The 16,970-nt window shown below is 36.8% G+C and overlaps 1 protein-coding gene across 2 annotated transcripts in view; it reads left to right on the forward strand.

Annotated features, from left to right (window-relative positions):
- Positions 1 to 11,277, forward strand: part of COL4A2 (collagen type IV alpha 2 chain) — a 276,248-nt gene extending 264,971 nt beyond the window's left edge. For both annotated transcript variants that reach the window (XM_074299526.1, XM_074299527.1), the window contains exons 44-48: positions 154 to 300; positions 471 to 587; positions 738 to 929; positions 2,333 to 2,619; positions 9,926 to 11,277. In XM_074299526.1, the coding sequence (XP_074155627.1) occupies positions 154 to 300; positions 471 to 587; positions 738 to 929; positions 2,333 to 2,619; positions 9,926 to 10,183 (1,001 nt within the window). In that variant the 3' untranslated portion in view covers positions 10,184 to 11,277. The remainder of the gene's footprint in view (positions 1 to 153; positions 301 to 470; positions 588 to 737; positions 930 to 2,332; positions 2,620 to 9,925) is intronic.
- Positions 11,278 to 16,970: the final 5,693 nt, after the last annotated feature.

Raw genomic sequence — 16,970 nt, forward strand, 5'->3', positions numbered from 1 at the left:
GAAAGTTCTTTTCTGTCTGACTCTCAAAAGGTCATGTTTTTCCAGATACAGCTTTGAGATCTGCTTTTAGCAGCTTCCAATGGTCATAGGCTAGGGTGTGGATCAATAGCTAATTTTTCTTATATATGTTGCTTCCTTTTTCCTCCTTCCCAGGCATTCCTGGTGCTATGGGATCTCCTGGGATTCCAGGAGTCCCCCTGAGGATTGCTACAGAACCTGGGGTGGCAGGTCCCCATGGAAAGAGAGGCCCCCCTGGAATGCAAGGAGAGATGGGTCCCCAGGGTCCTCCAGGTGATCCAGGTAGGAACCTGAACTGGAATTTAATTATGGAAGAATCAGGAAAATCAGGGATGAAATATTTATCTTTTAGAAATTCATTTTTATGAAGATTTCACATACTTATTACATACCTAGCATAGTTATTTGTTTTCCATTGATTCTTACTGATACTAAACTTGGTGACTCTCCAGGCTTGCGAGGACTGCCTGGAAAACCAGGTCCCCAAGGAAGAGGTGGTATGTCAGCCCTTCCAGGATTCAGAGGTGATGAAGGTCCCATGGGTCATCAAGGACCAGTAGGCCAAGAAGGTAAGCGATGAATCCAGATCATAAGAAAAGAATGTAATATGCTCCAGGAATTCCATTAGATGACATAATTGTTGCTCCCTTGTCAAAACTTGATCAGCTTTGCTTTCAAAGAGTCACACAAATGAATTGATTTTTTTTCTTGGTTTCCAGGTGAACCAGGCCGACCAGGAAGTCCCGGGCTACCTGGAATGCCAGGCCGTAGTGTTAGCATTGGTTATCTCCTAGTGAAACACAGTCAGACTGATCAAGAGCCAATGTGTCCAGTTGGTATGAATAAACTCTGGAGTGGATATAGTCTACTATACTTTGAAGGCCAGGAAAAAGCACACAACCAAGACCTTGGTAAGTAGAGTCTGCACCTATCCAGTCTCCATAATTTCCATAATGTATACTCTAAAGATCCTCAGTTATTTGGCACTGGAAGGGCTACAAGTCAGAGAACTGGTCTTTTCATCACTTGTCATTTATCTTTTATTGAGTCATGAGTAATTACAAACATTTGTAGGTCAAGATAATATAAAGTTAAAAATAAAACAATAAATAACTGATCAATAATTTTTCATTGCAATGATTGCTGTTAACCATCCTAATGGTATAATGTGCTCAGCTTGAGTCTCATACATTGTGCCAGTAATAGTTTCTTTCTTTTTTTTTTTTAATTTTATTTTTTAAATTTTTTTTTTATTCATTTTTCCAAATTATCCCCTCCCTCCCTCCACTCCCTCCCCCCGATGGCAGGCAATCCCATACATTTCACATGTGTTACAATATAACCTAGATACAATACATGTGTGTAAATACCATTTTCTTGTTGCACATTAATTATTAGCTTCCGAAGGTGTAAGTAACTTGGGCAGATAGACAGTAGTGCTAACAATTTACATTCACTTCCCAGTGTTCCTTCACTGGGTGTAGTTATTTCTGTCCATCATTGATCAACTGGAAGTGAGTTGGATCTTCTTTATGTTGAAGATTTCCACTTCCATCAGAATACATCCTCATACAGTATTGTTGTTGAAGTGTATAGTGATCTTCTGGTTCTGCTCATTTCACTCAGCAACAGTTGATTTAAGTCTCTCCAAGCCTCTCTGTATTCCTCCTGCTGGTCATTTCTTACAGAGCAATAATATTCCAGTAATAGTTTCTTTCAAAGGAGTACCTTAACACAGCACAGTACCTAATACATAGTGGGTATGCTTATTGATTCACTAAAGGACCTCAATTATCTTCCTTCTTACTCCACCCTTATTCTTTATCAGATAATGTCCATTCTTTCTAAGCTATAGGTCAGGGATAAACAACCATATAAAAAAGGTCTCCTCCCCTGAGACCATTTATAAAGTAAGCTACAGATCCAGTGAATGTTGCAATAAGTATATTATGGATCATTTTATAAAATTATCTCTCTGCTCTCCTGTTTAGAGCTTTCACATATCCTTGCCAAAGAACTCTTTTTATAGACCCACTGATATAGGAAGCCAGAGATTGGAATGATGTGGGAAGAAAGAATAGATTTTAGCAAGAATGGGGGTGGAACATACACAAATTTATCATTTAAAAAATATTGGCAGACAGGAGAGTGAATACTTTTTGGAGAGAACTACAATGTCCCTCTAAGTCATGTTTGAAATTTGGAGCAAGGGGGAGAAATAAGCCCCAGCTTCCATGTATTTTCATGCCTGGAAAGAATTTCTTCCAACCCAGAGCAGGTTGTTTGAACTCTCAGCCTGGCTTTGTTTTGGCAGGACTGGCTGGCTCGTGCTTGGCCCGTTTCAGCACCATGCCTTTCCTGTACTGCAACCCTGGAGACATCTGCCATTATGCCAGCCGCAATGACAAATCCTACTGGCTCTCAACAACTGCACCACTGCCCATGATGCCGGTGGCAGAAGATGAAATTAAACCTTATATCAGCCGTTGCTCTGTATGCGAAGCCCCCGCCGTGGCCATTGCTGTCCATAGCCAAGATGTCTCCATCCCCCACTGTCCTGCAGGGTGGCGCAGCCTGTGGATTGGCTACTCCTTTCTCATGGTATGTGGTACTTTTCCAGGTTTTTTTTCTTGTATAGGAGAGAAACAACCAGGAACTAGCCAACCAGGCAACTATTTAAGTACAGACTTAGGTAAGCCCCAAAAGAGCTGCCTGAATGTTTGGTGAATTATTATGCAAATGCATGCATGCAGAAATATTGGATTTAGAGTCAGATCTGACTTTGAGTTCCCCTACTTAATGTGATCTTTGGCAAAAACCTTTCTCAGTTTTCTCATCTCTAAATGTTAGACTAGATAATCCAAAAAGTTTTTTCTTGCTCTAATATTCTGTGATTCTGTTAGCCTGTTTTAGCAAATTTGGAACTAGGAGAATGAATTGACCAGGAATTATCAGAAAATAGATATAAGAACAAATATCCATATGCTCTACTAGGCTTTAGTGAGGAATAAAATATAAGATCAAAGACTTCAAACTGGCAGGACCTTAAAAGTTGCATAATCCAAATCCCTTATCTTAAACAAATGTAGAAACTGAGATCCAGACAAGTTTAATGGCTTGCCCACTTAATTGTCACAGGAAAGGAGAGAGAAGGCTTGAAGCAACCTTTTTTTACTCCAAATCTAGCACTATTTGCCCTGCAAAAGCCAGTATTGGAAGTGGTTACTCAAGGTGGAGATCATACCTTTGGTCCTTACCAACATTTAACTGAAAGATACAAAAAGGCAACCCTCAGCTTTGGCTGGTTCCATTTTGATCCTACTTAAAGGGAAAGGATAGGCTAATGGAATTTTTTTTGTTCCTAAAATTATATTATTAAGGGGAGAAACAAATTAAAAAAAAGAAATATCATTTTTATTTCTTAGTGCTGATAACAGTATTGCTTGAGAACTCCAAATCTGTTATATTAACAAAGCGTAAAATTTGAAATGACTCTCAACCAAATGCAGATATGTTCCGGGAGAAAATAAAATGAGTGTCCAAGTCTTAATATTCTTATGTCATAGATATGTTCCAGTTCAGGGTAATTACTATGCAAAACTCTGTATAACAGAAGGCACAATTTCTGCCTCTGAAGTTGCTTATCATTTGATTTCAACTTCAAGAAATTCCAAAAACAATTTGTCTTTCATTTGGACAGTCTCCAAAGTCCCTCTCTGAAATAGGTAAAGAACAAGTTTTGTTAAGTTTTTTTTTTTTTTTAATTCCCATTTTAAACTTTTAATCCTTTTCCCTTCTGAAAAACTAATTACATATTATTCTAAGAAAGGTCAGAGCAGCCCCTTTTCTCATTAGCAATTACATTTCAAATTAATGTCATTAGAACAGATTAATAGGATTTGCACATTTAATCTTCTGCTTACACATCCCAATAACACAAGCTGGTCTGAGTGTTCTTTTCTACAAACTGCATGAGTGATAAGATATGACAGAGATAGCAAAGTCCTCTGATAACATGCTGAGGGAGGGACCGCTACATGGTATACAAGGTCTGGAATTCCTAAACTTCCCAGAACTCCAGATAAATTCTGTCAACTTTCCAGGTAGATAAATTGAGCTTTCTATTTGCTGTCTTCATGTGTGTGTGTGTGTGTGTGTGTGTGTGTGTGTGTGTGTGTGTGTGTGTCTCTTTGTGATAGGGTCTTAAAAACTAAAACTCTTAGTGGTTTTGTCTGTACAGTAACTACCCCCGTGATCTTTTCTGTCCTTGACCAAAATACATTTATTGTTGCATACTAATGACTGTTGGCATAATAGACTGATAACAAAACAGAGATGAAGCCACCAAGGGAAGATACAGCAGAGGCTAATGGCCCTGAAAACACTGCTTAGCTAGACAGTTAGTTACCAGCTAAACAGCGGAATGGAATTCAAGTTCAGAGACTTGCTCATTTAACTGTCTTGTGGGAGTAGAAGCATAATTTGAATCCAGTCTGATTCCAAATCCTCTTCATCACACACAAGGAACAAAATCCTTGATGACTTTTAGCTATATCTCAATCCATTACTCAGGTACCACTTAGGTGCCTTAATGGGGTCTGCACCTCCAGGGGAAGCCGGTAACAGGAATTTAAGGAGGACCACCACTCTCTGAAGTGTTAGCTCATCCATCTCCCAGAGGGGATGTGAAGAAACTCCACTTATATACATTTTCCATCATGCAGTAACTAAGATACAAGTGTTCTACTTTACCTTATTCTAGGGCTTAGTACCCTAGGATCTATGAACTCCCAAGAGAATCATGAATAAATTTCAGGAGGTCCATAAATTTAGATGAGAAAAAAAGTCATCTTCATTTCAAAATAATTGATAAATTTTGTAATTCTATATATATTGTGTGCACTTTAAAACATTACATTGAGAAGGGGTCCATGACACAAGAAGGGTTAAGAGCTCTCACTTTAATGACTGGCATCAGGCCCATTCAGCTTTTCTAGGAAAGCTAACAATCCTGCAGTGAGGACCTTCCCAATTTCATGCTGTTCAGCAAACAAAAGAGCATTTTACTTTGCTTCCAGGTTACTAGAACCTAGTATCTACAGCCTTCAAAGTTGGTGGCTATAAAATGTGTCTTGTCATGTAAATGAAATGAAATTTACATCAAGAAACAATTAATTATGAAGACAGGCCTTTTTTTTTTATCTCCACCATTTAGTACAGTGACTGGCATACTAGGAGTTTAATAAATGCTTGCTGAAAGGATAGCTTTGAAAGTAACACTGAATTTTTTTCACATTATTTATATCTAGCATCATGTTTTTGACCACAAATGTCTGCCTTTTCAAATTTAGCTAGGATTTTTCTAGATAGTCAAGGAGCATTTGTTAGCATCTACTTTTAATGAGGGAAAGGAAAGGGGGAACCCCATTTCTCAGCACAAAGATAGTAAGATAATCCCATGAGGTGCAGTGTCCCCTGTAAATGAATTTACAGGCCCGAAAACCTAGATTGATAAATAAAAGGTTTATTGTAGGAATTTGGAAGTAAAGTTCAGTTAGAAAGACGCCAGGGCCAGAGGTGGCCGCTGGGCGGGCAGGAACCCTTACATGGCCAGAAGGATACCATGTTTGGGGGGAAGGGCTCCTGCAAAGAGAGAGCTCCAGCTCATTTCTTTTATACCTAGAAGATGATGGGCGGTGGGCTTTTCAGTTAGCTCAGATCAGGTGAGGGATGGGGGAAGCTGAGCTGATGGTGGGGCTGGGCCCAGATATTCAAAGGGTGCCTTTGACCAGGATTTGTGAATCAAGGTCAGCCATGGGTGGGCAATTAGAAATGAATCTTAAAGGGACCTCAACCCTCATCACTTTGTGCCAGGCAACATGCTAAGTGCTGGAGGATACAAAAAAAAGATAAAATATAGGTTCCTCCCCCTAGGGAGCTCACAATCTAATGAAGGGGGACAACAGGAAAATTATTATGTACAATCTATATACAACACAAATTGTAATAATTTAGACCGGAAAAACATTAGCATTAAGAGAAATTGGGAAAGGTCTATCTGTAAAAGGGAGATTTTGGTTAGAACTTGAAAGAAGCCAAGAATGACAGGAGGTGGAAATGAGGAGGGATGGCATTACCTTCATGGAAAACAGCCAGAGAAAATAACCAGAATCTTCTTTATCACTGAGAATGTTTAACAGCTAATTCAGCAATTAAATAAAGTACCCACTCTGCAGAGCACTGTTAGGTACTCAAGGAGATAAAATTTAAATACTTGAACAAATGCATACATTATAACCAATTTTTCTAAAAGTTGTATATGTATTTGGTGAAATACACATTTCTGCTTTCACATTAATTTTTTTCTGCAATAAACCCATTTTGTTTAATAATATTAAAACTTACAAATTTTTTCTTATTTTTTGTTACATTCTTAGTATAGTGTTGAAATATCTTACTATTATTATCTCTATTTGTCCTTGCAGTACTATTTTCCCTTTGTAAATTTAATTGCTACAGTATTTGGTACATGTGAATATTCAAAACTGATAAACTGATCTTCAGTCATGCCTTTAGCAAATTACAACTTCCTTATTTACTTCTTATAACGTTCTTTGGTTGAATAAACTTTGTCCAGTATCTTCCCTGAAACTACAGATTTCAGCCAATCCTAGAATAATATATTTTAGTCTGACCTTTATTTAAATCCATACCTTTATGTTAACATTAAATGAATAGAAATAACATTTTTAATCCAGTCCATAATCTTTTAAAACATTTTTATAGATAGGAAAAGGGGGAATTAGTTACTTTTCATTTTATCAAAAATCGGCTGTATCAGATAGTAACAAAAATGACAATAGCTAGCATTTATATATCTAAGGATTATTACTTCTTTTTATCCTCATAACAAACCTGTAAGTCAGGTACTATTTTATTTATTTATTTATTAGCATTCTCTTTTTTTTTTTTACTTTGAATTCCAAGTTCAAGACCTTCCCCCTCCATTAGGTAGGATCTATAATTATCCCCATTTCACTTTGAAGAAACTGAGGCACAGAGTTGTCCTTAATTTGTCTGTAATCCCTATTTGGAGGCAGCATCTGAACTCAGGTTCATCATTCTAAGCATTACACCAGTTAGCAACAAGTGTCTTCTATAGAATTTCCTACTTTCTGTACCCAGTTGGTGTTAACATAGTCTATGTACCCAGTATTTCAAGGAGTATGCAGAAAGAATCAAGAATGGGGTAAAATACTAATGAAGAAACCAGAACAAGGTGGGTCTGGTTAGGAACCATTCTGAGAGTTTACATTTGCAAGCTGTATCTAGTCCTACCCCAACATTTTATAAAGGAAGAGGCTGAGGTTCAAAAATAACATGATTTTTCCAAGTTCACAAAAGCACTAAATAAATATCAACGTTAGAATTGAAACTAAATTCTCTAGGCACTAAATATAATATTTCTTTCTACCACCCAGAAAATGAAAATTCTCTTGATCTGTGTCCTCTCAAAATTACTTTGTGGAGAATATGAAAATAGATGTTTTGTTGTTATCATTATTAAGCTCAGGCCACCACATAGGGGAGGGTAGAAAATTTTTAAGGATCATCTCAGATTATGATAATTTTTAAAGAATATAGTAGGTTTCTTAAGAAGACAACAGACTCTTTGAACCAGTTAACCAAGAATTTTGACTTCTGTAAGCAGTACATTATAGAAAAAATGTCCGCAGCAGCCGACTTCAGAGGTACTGAATGGTACACTACAATTCCATAAAAACCCATCTCTAACTTCCTCCAAAATATTCCTTTTTTTTCTGACATGACACCTCTAAATGATGGAAGAATCAGTGTCAGAAAAACCTGGGAAAACTTGTCTAAACTGTATAAAATGAAATGAGCAAAACCAGGATAACAATTTACATGATGATATTTCACCTCTGTTTCACAGAACCTCTGATTCACAGCCACCTCTATCAGAAATACTTCCCCAAATTTCAGAACTTAGCACAGTTTCTTATTACTCTTGCTTTCAAATCAAAGTGAAATTTGTAGCTCTTTATGGAGCAATCAAGATCACTTATAATGGTTTAAGTGACTATGGGAACAAACACATTTTTAGAATTTTTTTTGAAAAATTAAGTTTTATTATGAGTCTCAGAGAATATCACAGTATAGGAGTTAATAGCTAAACCATGTGGCCAAAATTTTCACATCCTATATTCTGAAATTTTTTTATAATTCCCAGCTTGCTTTACCAACATTAATGATATTAATGATTTTGTGGTCAGTTTTGAGATTCGAGAATTTGATCATCCAAGGCATTTGCAGAAATTAAGTGACCAGGATAACATGATTTCCACTATCACTTTTAGACAGAAATGTGCTAGTAAATGACCAGCTCTCTAAGGATATATTTTTACAAAATACACTTTTTCAAAGTTATATATATATATATATATATATATATATATATATATATATATATATATATATATATATATGTGTATGTGTGTGTGTATGTGTGCACATATATATTTTTCCCCAATTAAGATGTTTACATTTATAAAAAACAATTTTTGATGTTTTTTTAAAATTCTGAGCTCCAATTCTCTTCCTTACTCTCAGCTTTCCCCTCCTTCAAAAGGCAAAAAATTTGATATAGACTATACATGTTCATTCATGCAAAACACAATTTCTATAGCCATATTGTGAAAGAAAAGTCAAAAAATAACAAGAAAATTAGTATGCTTTGTTTCTTTTCTTTTTTTTTTTTCTTTTCTGAGGCTGGGGTTAAGTGACTTGCCCGGGGTCACATAGATAGGAAGCATTAAGTGTCTGAGATAAGAAGGCTGGTGCTCAATCCACTCTACTACCTAGCTGCCCCTAAAATTAGTATGCTTTGATCTGCACTGAGACTCTGTTGGTTCTATTTCTGAGGGCAGACAACATTTTTTATCCTAAGTCCTTCAGAATTGTCTTGGATCATTGTGTGGTGGGAATAGTTGTCATTCAGAGCTGATCATAATTGCTATTGCTTGTTTTGTTCAGTTCGCTTTGCATCATTTCATGTAAATCTTTTCATGTTTTTCTGAAATTATCCTGCTCATCATTTCTTTGAGGGGAGGTAATTATCTTTTTTAAAAAATTTATTATTTTTATTAAGTTTTTATTTTCAAAACATATGCATGGATAGTTTTTCAAAATGACCCTTACAAAAGCCTTGTGTTCCAAATTTTTCCCTCCCTTCCTCCCATTCCCTCTCCTTACTCCTTAGAGCGCAATAGTATTCCCTCACAATCACAGTGGTCCTCAAACTTCCAGTTCACTGTCCCTCAGACTGTTGGAGGGCCGGACTACAGTAAAAACAAAACCTCACACTCTGTCTCCGCCCCTCAGCCCATTTGCCATAACATGGTTGGCCTGGGCTGTAATTTGAGAACCCATAGATTGTTCAGACATCCCCTCGATAGGCATCCCCTCAATTTCCATCCCTTCTCCCCAAAAAAGCTGCTATAAATATGGATATGTGTGAGTTTGTCGTTTTCCCTTTTTCTTTTTTTTTTAATTCCTTTGGGATACAAACTAATAATAATACTTCCGGGTCAAAGGATATGAACAGTTTTATGGCCTTTTAGACACAGTTCCTAATTGTTTTTCAAAATGGCTGCATCAGCTCACAACTTTACCAACTTTAAATCTCATCTGTATCCACATTTTCATTCCATTGTTTTCTAAAGTCTAAGTAATGAACAAAAAAATATGTATTTATCGATGTCTGGGGTATATTGAAAATTATCTGTCAGTTCTAAGGAGCCAGTTTAAGTTCTAAAATAACGCTAACTGGCTCCGAGTTTCTTTCCCACCTAACTTTTATTTTTATTTTTGTATCCCCTTCTCACAGCACACTGCCGCTGGGGACGAGGGCGGCGGACAGTCGCTGGTATCTCCCGGAAGCTGTCTGGAGGACTTCCGGGCCACGCCTTTTATCGAATGCAACGGAGGCCGCGGAACCTGCCACTACTTTGCCAACAAGTACAGCTTTTGGCTCACCACCATCCCGGAGCAGAGTTTCCAGGCCTCCCCCTCGGCGGACACCCTGAAGGCGGGGCTCATCCGAACTCACATCAGTCGCTGCCAGGTGTGCATGAAGAACCTCTAACCCCGGAGGTCCGTGGGAGAAACAACGACGCAGGACTTGGTTGCCTTGACATTGCCAAAGAGAGTCCATTTTGGTGCTTAACTTATTACCTCAGATGCTGAACAGATCGATTTTTTTTTTTAAACTAAAGGAATTTGGCACCAGCACTTATACGAGTCACTTCTCTGATATGAAATAAAACTCTGGCCTGGCTTAACTTTTTCCCGCCTCAAAACGAACTTTCTCGTCTTTTTTTCTAACACTCTGACCCTTTTTCAAACAAATAACCACTAATAGATGAACTACTACCAAACGCGTCACACTGGGCAAGCAAATAGTGCTCTGTGGAGCTAACTCAGTAATAGGTTTTATATTCATATATCTAGTCTCTCATTACTTTCCATTGCGGGCATCATTAACAGGGTTTTGCTTGCTTAATGGAATTCTGCAAGGTGGGGCAGGACAATGAAACTCCCAGGAAGATAAAGTCCGTCATTGCTTGGTCAATGCAAAGTAGGAATGCCCTATGAACTTGACCTATGAACCTATGAACTTACTGACCTCTTGACCTTTTGGACTTAAAAAAAAAATTCCACTTGATAGCTTTATAAAAATATTTCTCTTTGTAGTCAAATTCTAAACACATTCTCCTTACATAGAAAAATATTTGTATGTACCTGCACGGGGTGAAAAGTGCTTTTTTAGAAGTTTTTGCCTTTTTTCATATATTCTGTTAACAGGTCTTCTCACCATATAAACATAAAATTGGGCAATAGAAAATCTCAGGATTGTAAATTGGAAGAGACATCTTAGCTACCATTTAGTCACACACCTGAGGGAAAAATGACTTTTTCCAAGGCCACCCAACTGGACTGCGATTGGAATCCAAGTCTTCCCCTCCATGCTGTCTCCACTTTGAGACATGTTTATTACCCACAGTATGTTCTGGAAGGATGAACTTCTGAAATTTTAATTTGTGTCTTCCATTACCACAAGTTATCATGGAAAAGTTATGTTTCATTCCTTTTAGTAATTGGTGTTTTTTATGATTGTTCTACCTTGGCTATCACTATAATAAAATAAAAGTGTTCTTGATTTATTTTCTGAATCCTAAATTGTTGACTGTGTTTGATTTTTCTGGTATTTCTAAATCAAAAAATTTACATAAATACATGCAGCATGGTACATTCGATATTTTAAAAGATTGATGAGCTTATAAGTAAGCTCTTATACTTGAGTTTCTAAGGAAGCTTCTCTCTTCTCTCTTCTCTCTCTCTAATGCTTTGATGCTAAAACTCTTCTTTTTCTGCCCAAATTCCACTCAAGCCTAGACTGTATTTTATACCTCTGGGCCACAAATGTTTTTCACCTTTTGAAAGTACTTATCAACTCCACTATGGTGCCATTCACCAAAAAAAAAAAAAAAAAAAAAAAAAAAAGTGTGTATATTAGTATGTAAGAAAGACAGAGAAAGAGGGGAGAGAGATAGAGACAGAAAGAGAAAGACAAGGAGAGGAAGAAGAAAATATAGCAAGAGAAGGAGGAGAAGTAAGAAGACTGAAACAGAAAATCTGAGGAGGGAGGGGTTTGTTAAAATTTATCACTTAGTAGATTTTGTGAGAAATGCTCTCCCTACCACCAATGTGAATTTTTTTGGGGGGAAAGCAGAAATTTACTTCCAAACTAGTTAGATTAAAATAGAATTCTTTCCCACACAGCAATGGAAAGTCATTAATTAGTCCCCTTAGCGTTACATATGGAATTAATGTAAAGTTAAAATCAGACAATATCAATGTATTCATTGGGGGGAAATTAAAAAATCTGGCAAGGTATAAACAGAGTAATTGTTTCTGCAGAGAACAATATGACATGATTTTTTTTTTTTTTTTTTTTTTTTTTTTAATTTTTTAGTGATTCATTACTACTGTTTTAAAATATTGCTTCCTTCATCATATCTCCTACTAAACACAAGGGAGAAAAAAAGAGCCTTCCGCTGTAATAAGTTTTTATGGAAATACTCACCCAGGCACACAAATCTAATGATATCCTCCTGGCCTTGATGCTTTGAAATAATTTCAAAGAACATTATCTTCAATCTCCAAAAGAAAACTTTATGTTAAATCTCTTCAAAGAAAAAAATCTGTTTGGTGAAATAAATAAGGGAATTGAGTGAGCTTCCTTGCCATTATATTCTGAATAAATTAAGCAACTTTCTAAGGGACACCATCAAAAACAATATTTGTTCCTAAATTTCCTCTTTAGCTAAGATAAGCATCCCTCCACACCCCCCAGTTAATTGACCCTTTGAAATTTTTGCCTGTCTGGTTCTTAGATTTTTGATGTCCTTTTGTGGTCCAGCTCTTAGTACATATCCCAGAACAAAAACAGTGCTTATAAAATGCTTGCTAATTTGACTTGTTTCACAGTTAAGTTCTATTCAAAATGTAGTCTTCAACCTTAAAGCTGGTATAGATAAGGTCAGAAGCACAAGATCAAAATTATGTTTCAACTTCTAATGAGAAAAAAAAAAGTAGGACCACAAAATGTAAACTTAAAACAATAAAATCCCACTGATCCAAAGTTGCAAATTTATGCCACTTTAAAAGTAGTTATTAGATCAGAGGTCCTTACTTTTTTGTTTGTTTGCTGAAACCTATGGATCCCTTCTGAGATTAAAACTTTTAAATATATAAAATACAAGAGAAAATATTGTAGATAAATGTTATAGTGAATAAAAGTCCTGAATCTGAAGTCAGGAAGACTCATCTGACCTCACTTAGTAGCTGTGTGACCCTAGACATAATCCTGTTTGCCTCCGTGTCTTCATCTATAAAATGAGCTGGAAAATAGCAAACCACTCCAGTACCTCTCCCCAGAAAACCCTAAATGAGGTCACGAAGAACAGGTCACATCTGAACGACAACACACTTGTCAAAACATTTTTCACAAAACAAGTTCATAAGAACTGCACATGTTTAGCCTATATTGGATTGCCTACTGTCTTGGGGAGAAAGGGAGAAAAAATTGGAACACAAGATTTCACAAAAGTTGAAAACTATCTTTCCATGTATTTGGAAAAATAAAATATTATTTAAAAAGTACTGGTGCAGGGGGGAGGGGAAGGAACAAGCTTATAAACCCCAGATGAAGAATCCTTGGACTAGAGATTTCCCATTAAAAGTTTTCTAAACTCTGAATCTGGCCATCCAAAAGACAGGCCTTTCTGGTCCTCTTTATGTTTTTGAGTATAGGGATTTTGCGAGAATAGCATCTCAACACTCAAGAAAAGACCTGAGAGTATTAGTTAGCCCTGACTAAAAGCTGGGTGAATTCTAAAATTGGAGTCACCTCTCTCCCAAATTCATTTTACAAAACCATCAATGAATTCTACTGACTGATGCTAAACCAGGATGCTGCAGCAGCAGATATGCTAGATGATGAAAGGTAGAGCAGGTATACAAAAGAAGGTACTATTGAAATGTATGCATGACAAGCCCAACAATTTTGAAAGTTACATCTTAATTTTATTGTACTTGAAAAGCATATTGTAAACATAGCAGCCAGGTGGTGCAAGGGGACAGAGTGTCAGAGCTAGAGTCATCTTCCTGAATTCAAATTTGACCTCGGACACTTAAGATCAATATTTCTGACTTTAGACCCAGTTTTTTATCCCCTGCACCACTAAGCTCCTCCGTGGCACATAGTAGGCACTTAAAAAATGCTTTTTGGCTTGATCTAGTCAACCAATTATCTATTTGCCATTCTGAAGATCTAAAACAGATTGGGGGAAAAAGGGGAAAAAAAGACTTGAGTCATTGAAGTCTTGGGAGTGATGAAGCGAATTTATTTTAGCCCAGGGAGGGAGGGAAGGCACAGAAATAGTAAAAAGAACAGGATCAGATGTAACTGGAAAGGATCATGCAGTCAAATATCCTCATTTTGCAGGTGAGGAAACTGAGGCCTGAAGTTGCAAATAATAGAGCTGACATGTGAACCCCACACTTCTGATTCCAGATTCAGTATCTTCCACTGTTCTATGTTCCCTGAATTTGAGGGATGCAGAGCCTTCATCCCAGGCAAATGAATAGGAATACTTAGGAAAACAGTCATTTCTCTCTCTGCAAATATCTATACAGCAGTAGAGAGAAATTCTTGGCTTGTTCCAGTGGGAAAGATTCAGGAAAACTGCCAAGCTAAAAATATCCAGTACAAACAATCAATTAAGAACATAGGTTATAGAGAGTGAGATGTAGAAGGGAAAAGAGCTCATCTGAGTTCTGTCAGAGGAGCACAACTAATGATGGGGCATTCCCTTCTGGTCCTTTTTCACAAAGAGGGAAGCTTCTCAGAAGCCAGTGCGACTCAATCCAACACAAAGACGGATGTTAAGTATCTGCAACATACTTAATAAAAGGCATTGTGTCCGGGTTCAACCTAGTAAACTGGCCTGGAGGCAAGATAAAACAGAATTCAAATTCTGTCTCTTTTGTGTGTGACCTTGGGCAAGTCTTTTAATTTGTCAGTGCCTAGACTGCTCTCCAGATTACATAAATTGCAAATGAATGGTTAATCTGTGTAGGAAATCTTCACATCAGGAATTTACTGGCACTGTTAAAATCTCAGGTCTGCCCAAAATATGCCTTTCCACAGGGAATGAAGAGACTACACTGAAATTTATGGGACAAAATTTAAATGCCCTGTAAATATTTGGAAAGTGGGAGAGAAAAATAAGCATTTAAGTTTTTAGAAGCTCTGTACTAGGCACTGGCCATACAAAAATTTTAGACTGGGAACTCCTTGAGGCCAGGATCTGTTTTTTCCCACATGTTGTTGTCAACTCAGTTGTATCTTGGCAAAGGTACTACAATGGTTTGCCATTTTCTTCTGCAGATCATTTTACAGATGAGGAAACTGAGGCAAATATTAAATGACAGCTAAGTAGTAGCATTTTTGCTACTTTGGGGATATTTTATATAGACACAGAGTATTTATCATACGCATCTATTTGGATATATGTGCATATATGATTGTGGGGGTGATTTGTTATACACTTGGGTGTAAAGAAATCCTTCCACAGATCTGAATATGTCACACATATTGAATATTTCACAGATCTGAATATATCTGAATATAAGTCTCTGAGACTTACCTGAACACTGAGAGATTAAGTGACTAGCAGAGGATCACAGAATTAAAGTGTCAGAGTTAGACCCTGTTTCCAGGTCTTCTTGGAATATATATACATATATTTAGCAGCTAAGTGTTACAATGGATAGATTGCTGAATCTGGGGTAAGGAATCCATGGATTTTTAATCTCATCTCAGAGCATGTCACTTAACCACTTTGATTCACTTTCCTAATCTATAAAATGTGTATAATAATAGCACTTATTTCCTAGAGTTGTTGTGAGGGTAAAATGAGATATTTATAAAGTACTTTGTAAACCTTAAGTGAATAAAAGTTAGTTATTATGGATGTTTACATAGTCTTATATACTCCTAGATATAGTACCTATTTAACTATATTCAAATATAAGTGACTTTTTATGTGACTGTCCAGAAGATATTTCATTGAAGAGTAATTCTCAGGGCCTGAGAAAGCACTAGACACCTAGGAGGCACTTGATATGTCAAAAAAAAAAAAAAAAAAAATCACCATTTATTAAGTGTTTACTAGTGTCAGGCACTGTGTTAAACCCTGAGGATACAAAGAAAAGCAAGATAACCCCTACTCTCGAGGCACTCAGAGTTTAATGAGGGAAATAATACATAAAGGACATGTGCAGACTAATTATATACAGAATGAATTGGAAATAATCAATAGAAGGAAGGGCTCATTTAACAATAATAGATTATTAGGAGAGATCCATAATTAGGAGAAATCTAAAAAAAGGGCTTCCTCTAAAAGGCAGGATTTTAACTGGCACTAGAAGGCAGGCAGGGAGGCCAGGAAGCAGAGATAAAGAGGAAGAACATTCCATACATGCGGCAGAGCCAATGAAAATACCTGTAGTTGGGAGATGGGAGTGTTGATTAATCTGTTTCTAACTCCTAAACCAGCCCTCTGGCCACTGGAGCATACCTATGCAGGTAGAAAGGCAACATTCTATTTCTTTTACTGAATATATTACAATACATACACACATGCACTCACTCACCAGTTGGTTTCTATTTAGATGACCTAATTGGAACATGAAAGTCAACTGGCATCTTTTGGGATTGTTTTTGTTGCCCATAATTTGGGGAATGGATGAATAAATTATGGTATGCAAAGGCAATGGAATATTATTGCTCTATAAGAAATGCTGAGCAGGTGATTTCAGAAAAGCCTGGAAAGCTTTATATGAACTGATATTGAGTGAAGCAAGCAAAACCAGGAGAATATTGTACACAGTAACACCAAGATTATGTGATAATCAGCTGTAATGGACTTGACTCTTTTCAACAACTGTCTGTTTTTCTTTCTTGTGATTTTTTCCCCCCTTTGGTCTGATTTTTCTTGCACAACATGACAAATATGGAAATATGTTTAAAAGGATAGCACATATTTAACCTATATCAGATTGCTTGCTGTCTTAGGGAGGGGGGAAGTAAGAAAGGGAGGGAGAAAATTTTGGAAAACAAGGTCTTACAAAAATGAATATTGAAAATTATCTTTACATGTGTTTGGAAAAATAAAATGCTTTTAGGGAAAAAAAAAACATCCAAACAGAAAAGAGGAATATATATATATAAATTCAAATGGTTGTTAGTATGTGTTGCCCACCCCTCTAGCTCTGTCTTGCACTCATATTAATTTGTCTCCTTC

Source organism: Sminthopsis crassicaudata, chromosome 3, assembly GCF_048593235.1.
Source record: "Sminthopsis crassicaudata isolate SCR6 chromosome 3, ASM4859323v1, whole genome shotgun sequence".
NCBI lineage: Eukaryota > Metazoa > Chordata > Mammalia > Dasyuromorphia > Dasyuridae > Sminthopsis > Sminthopsis crassicaudata.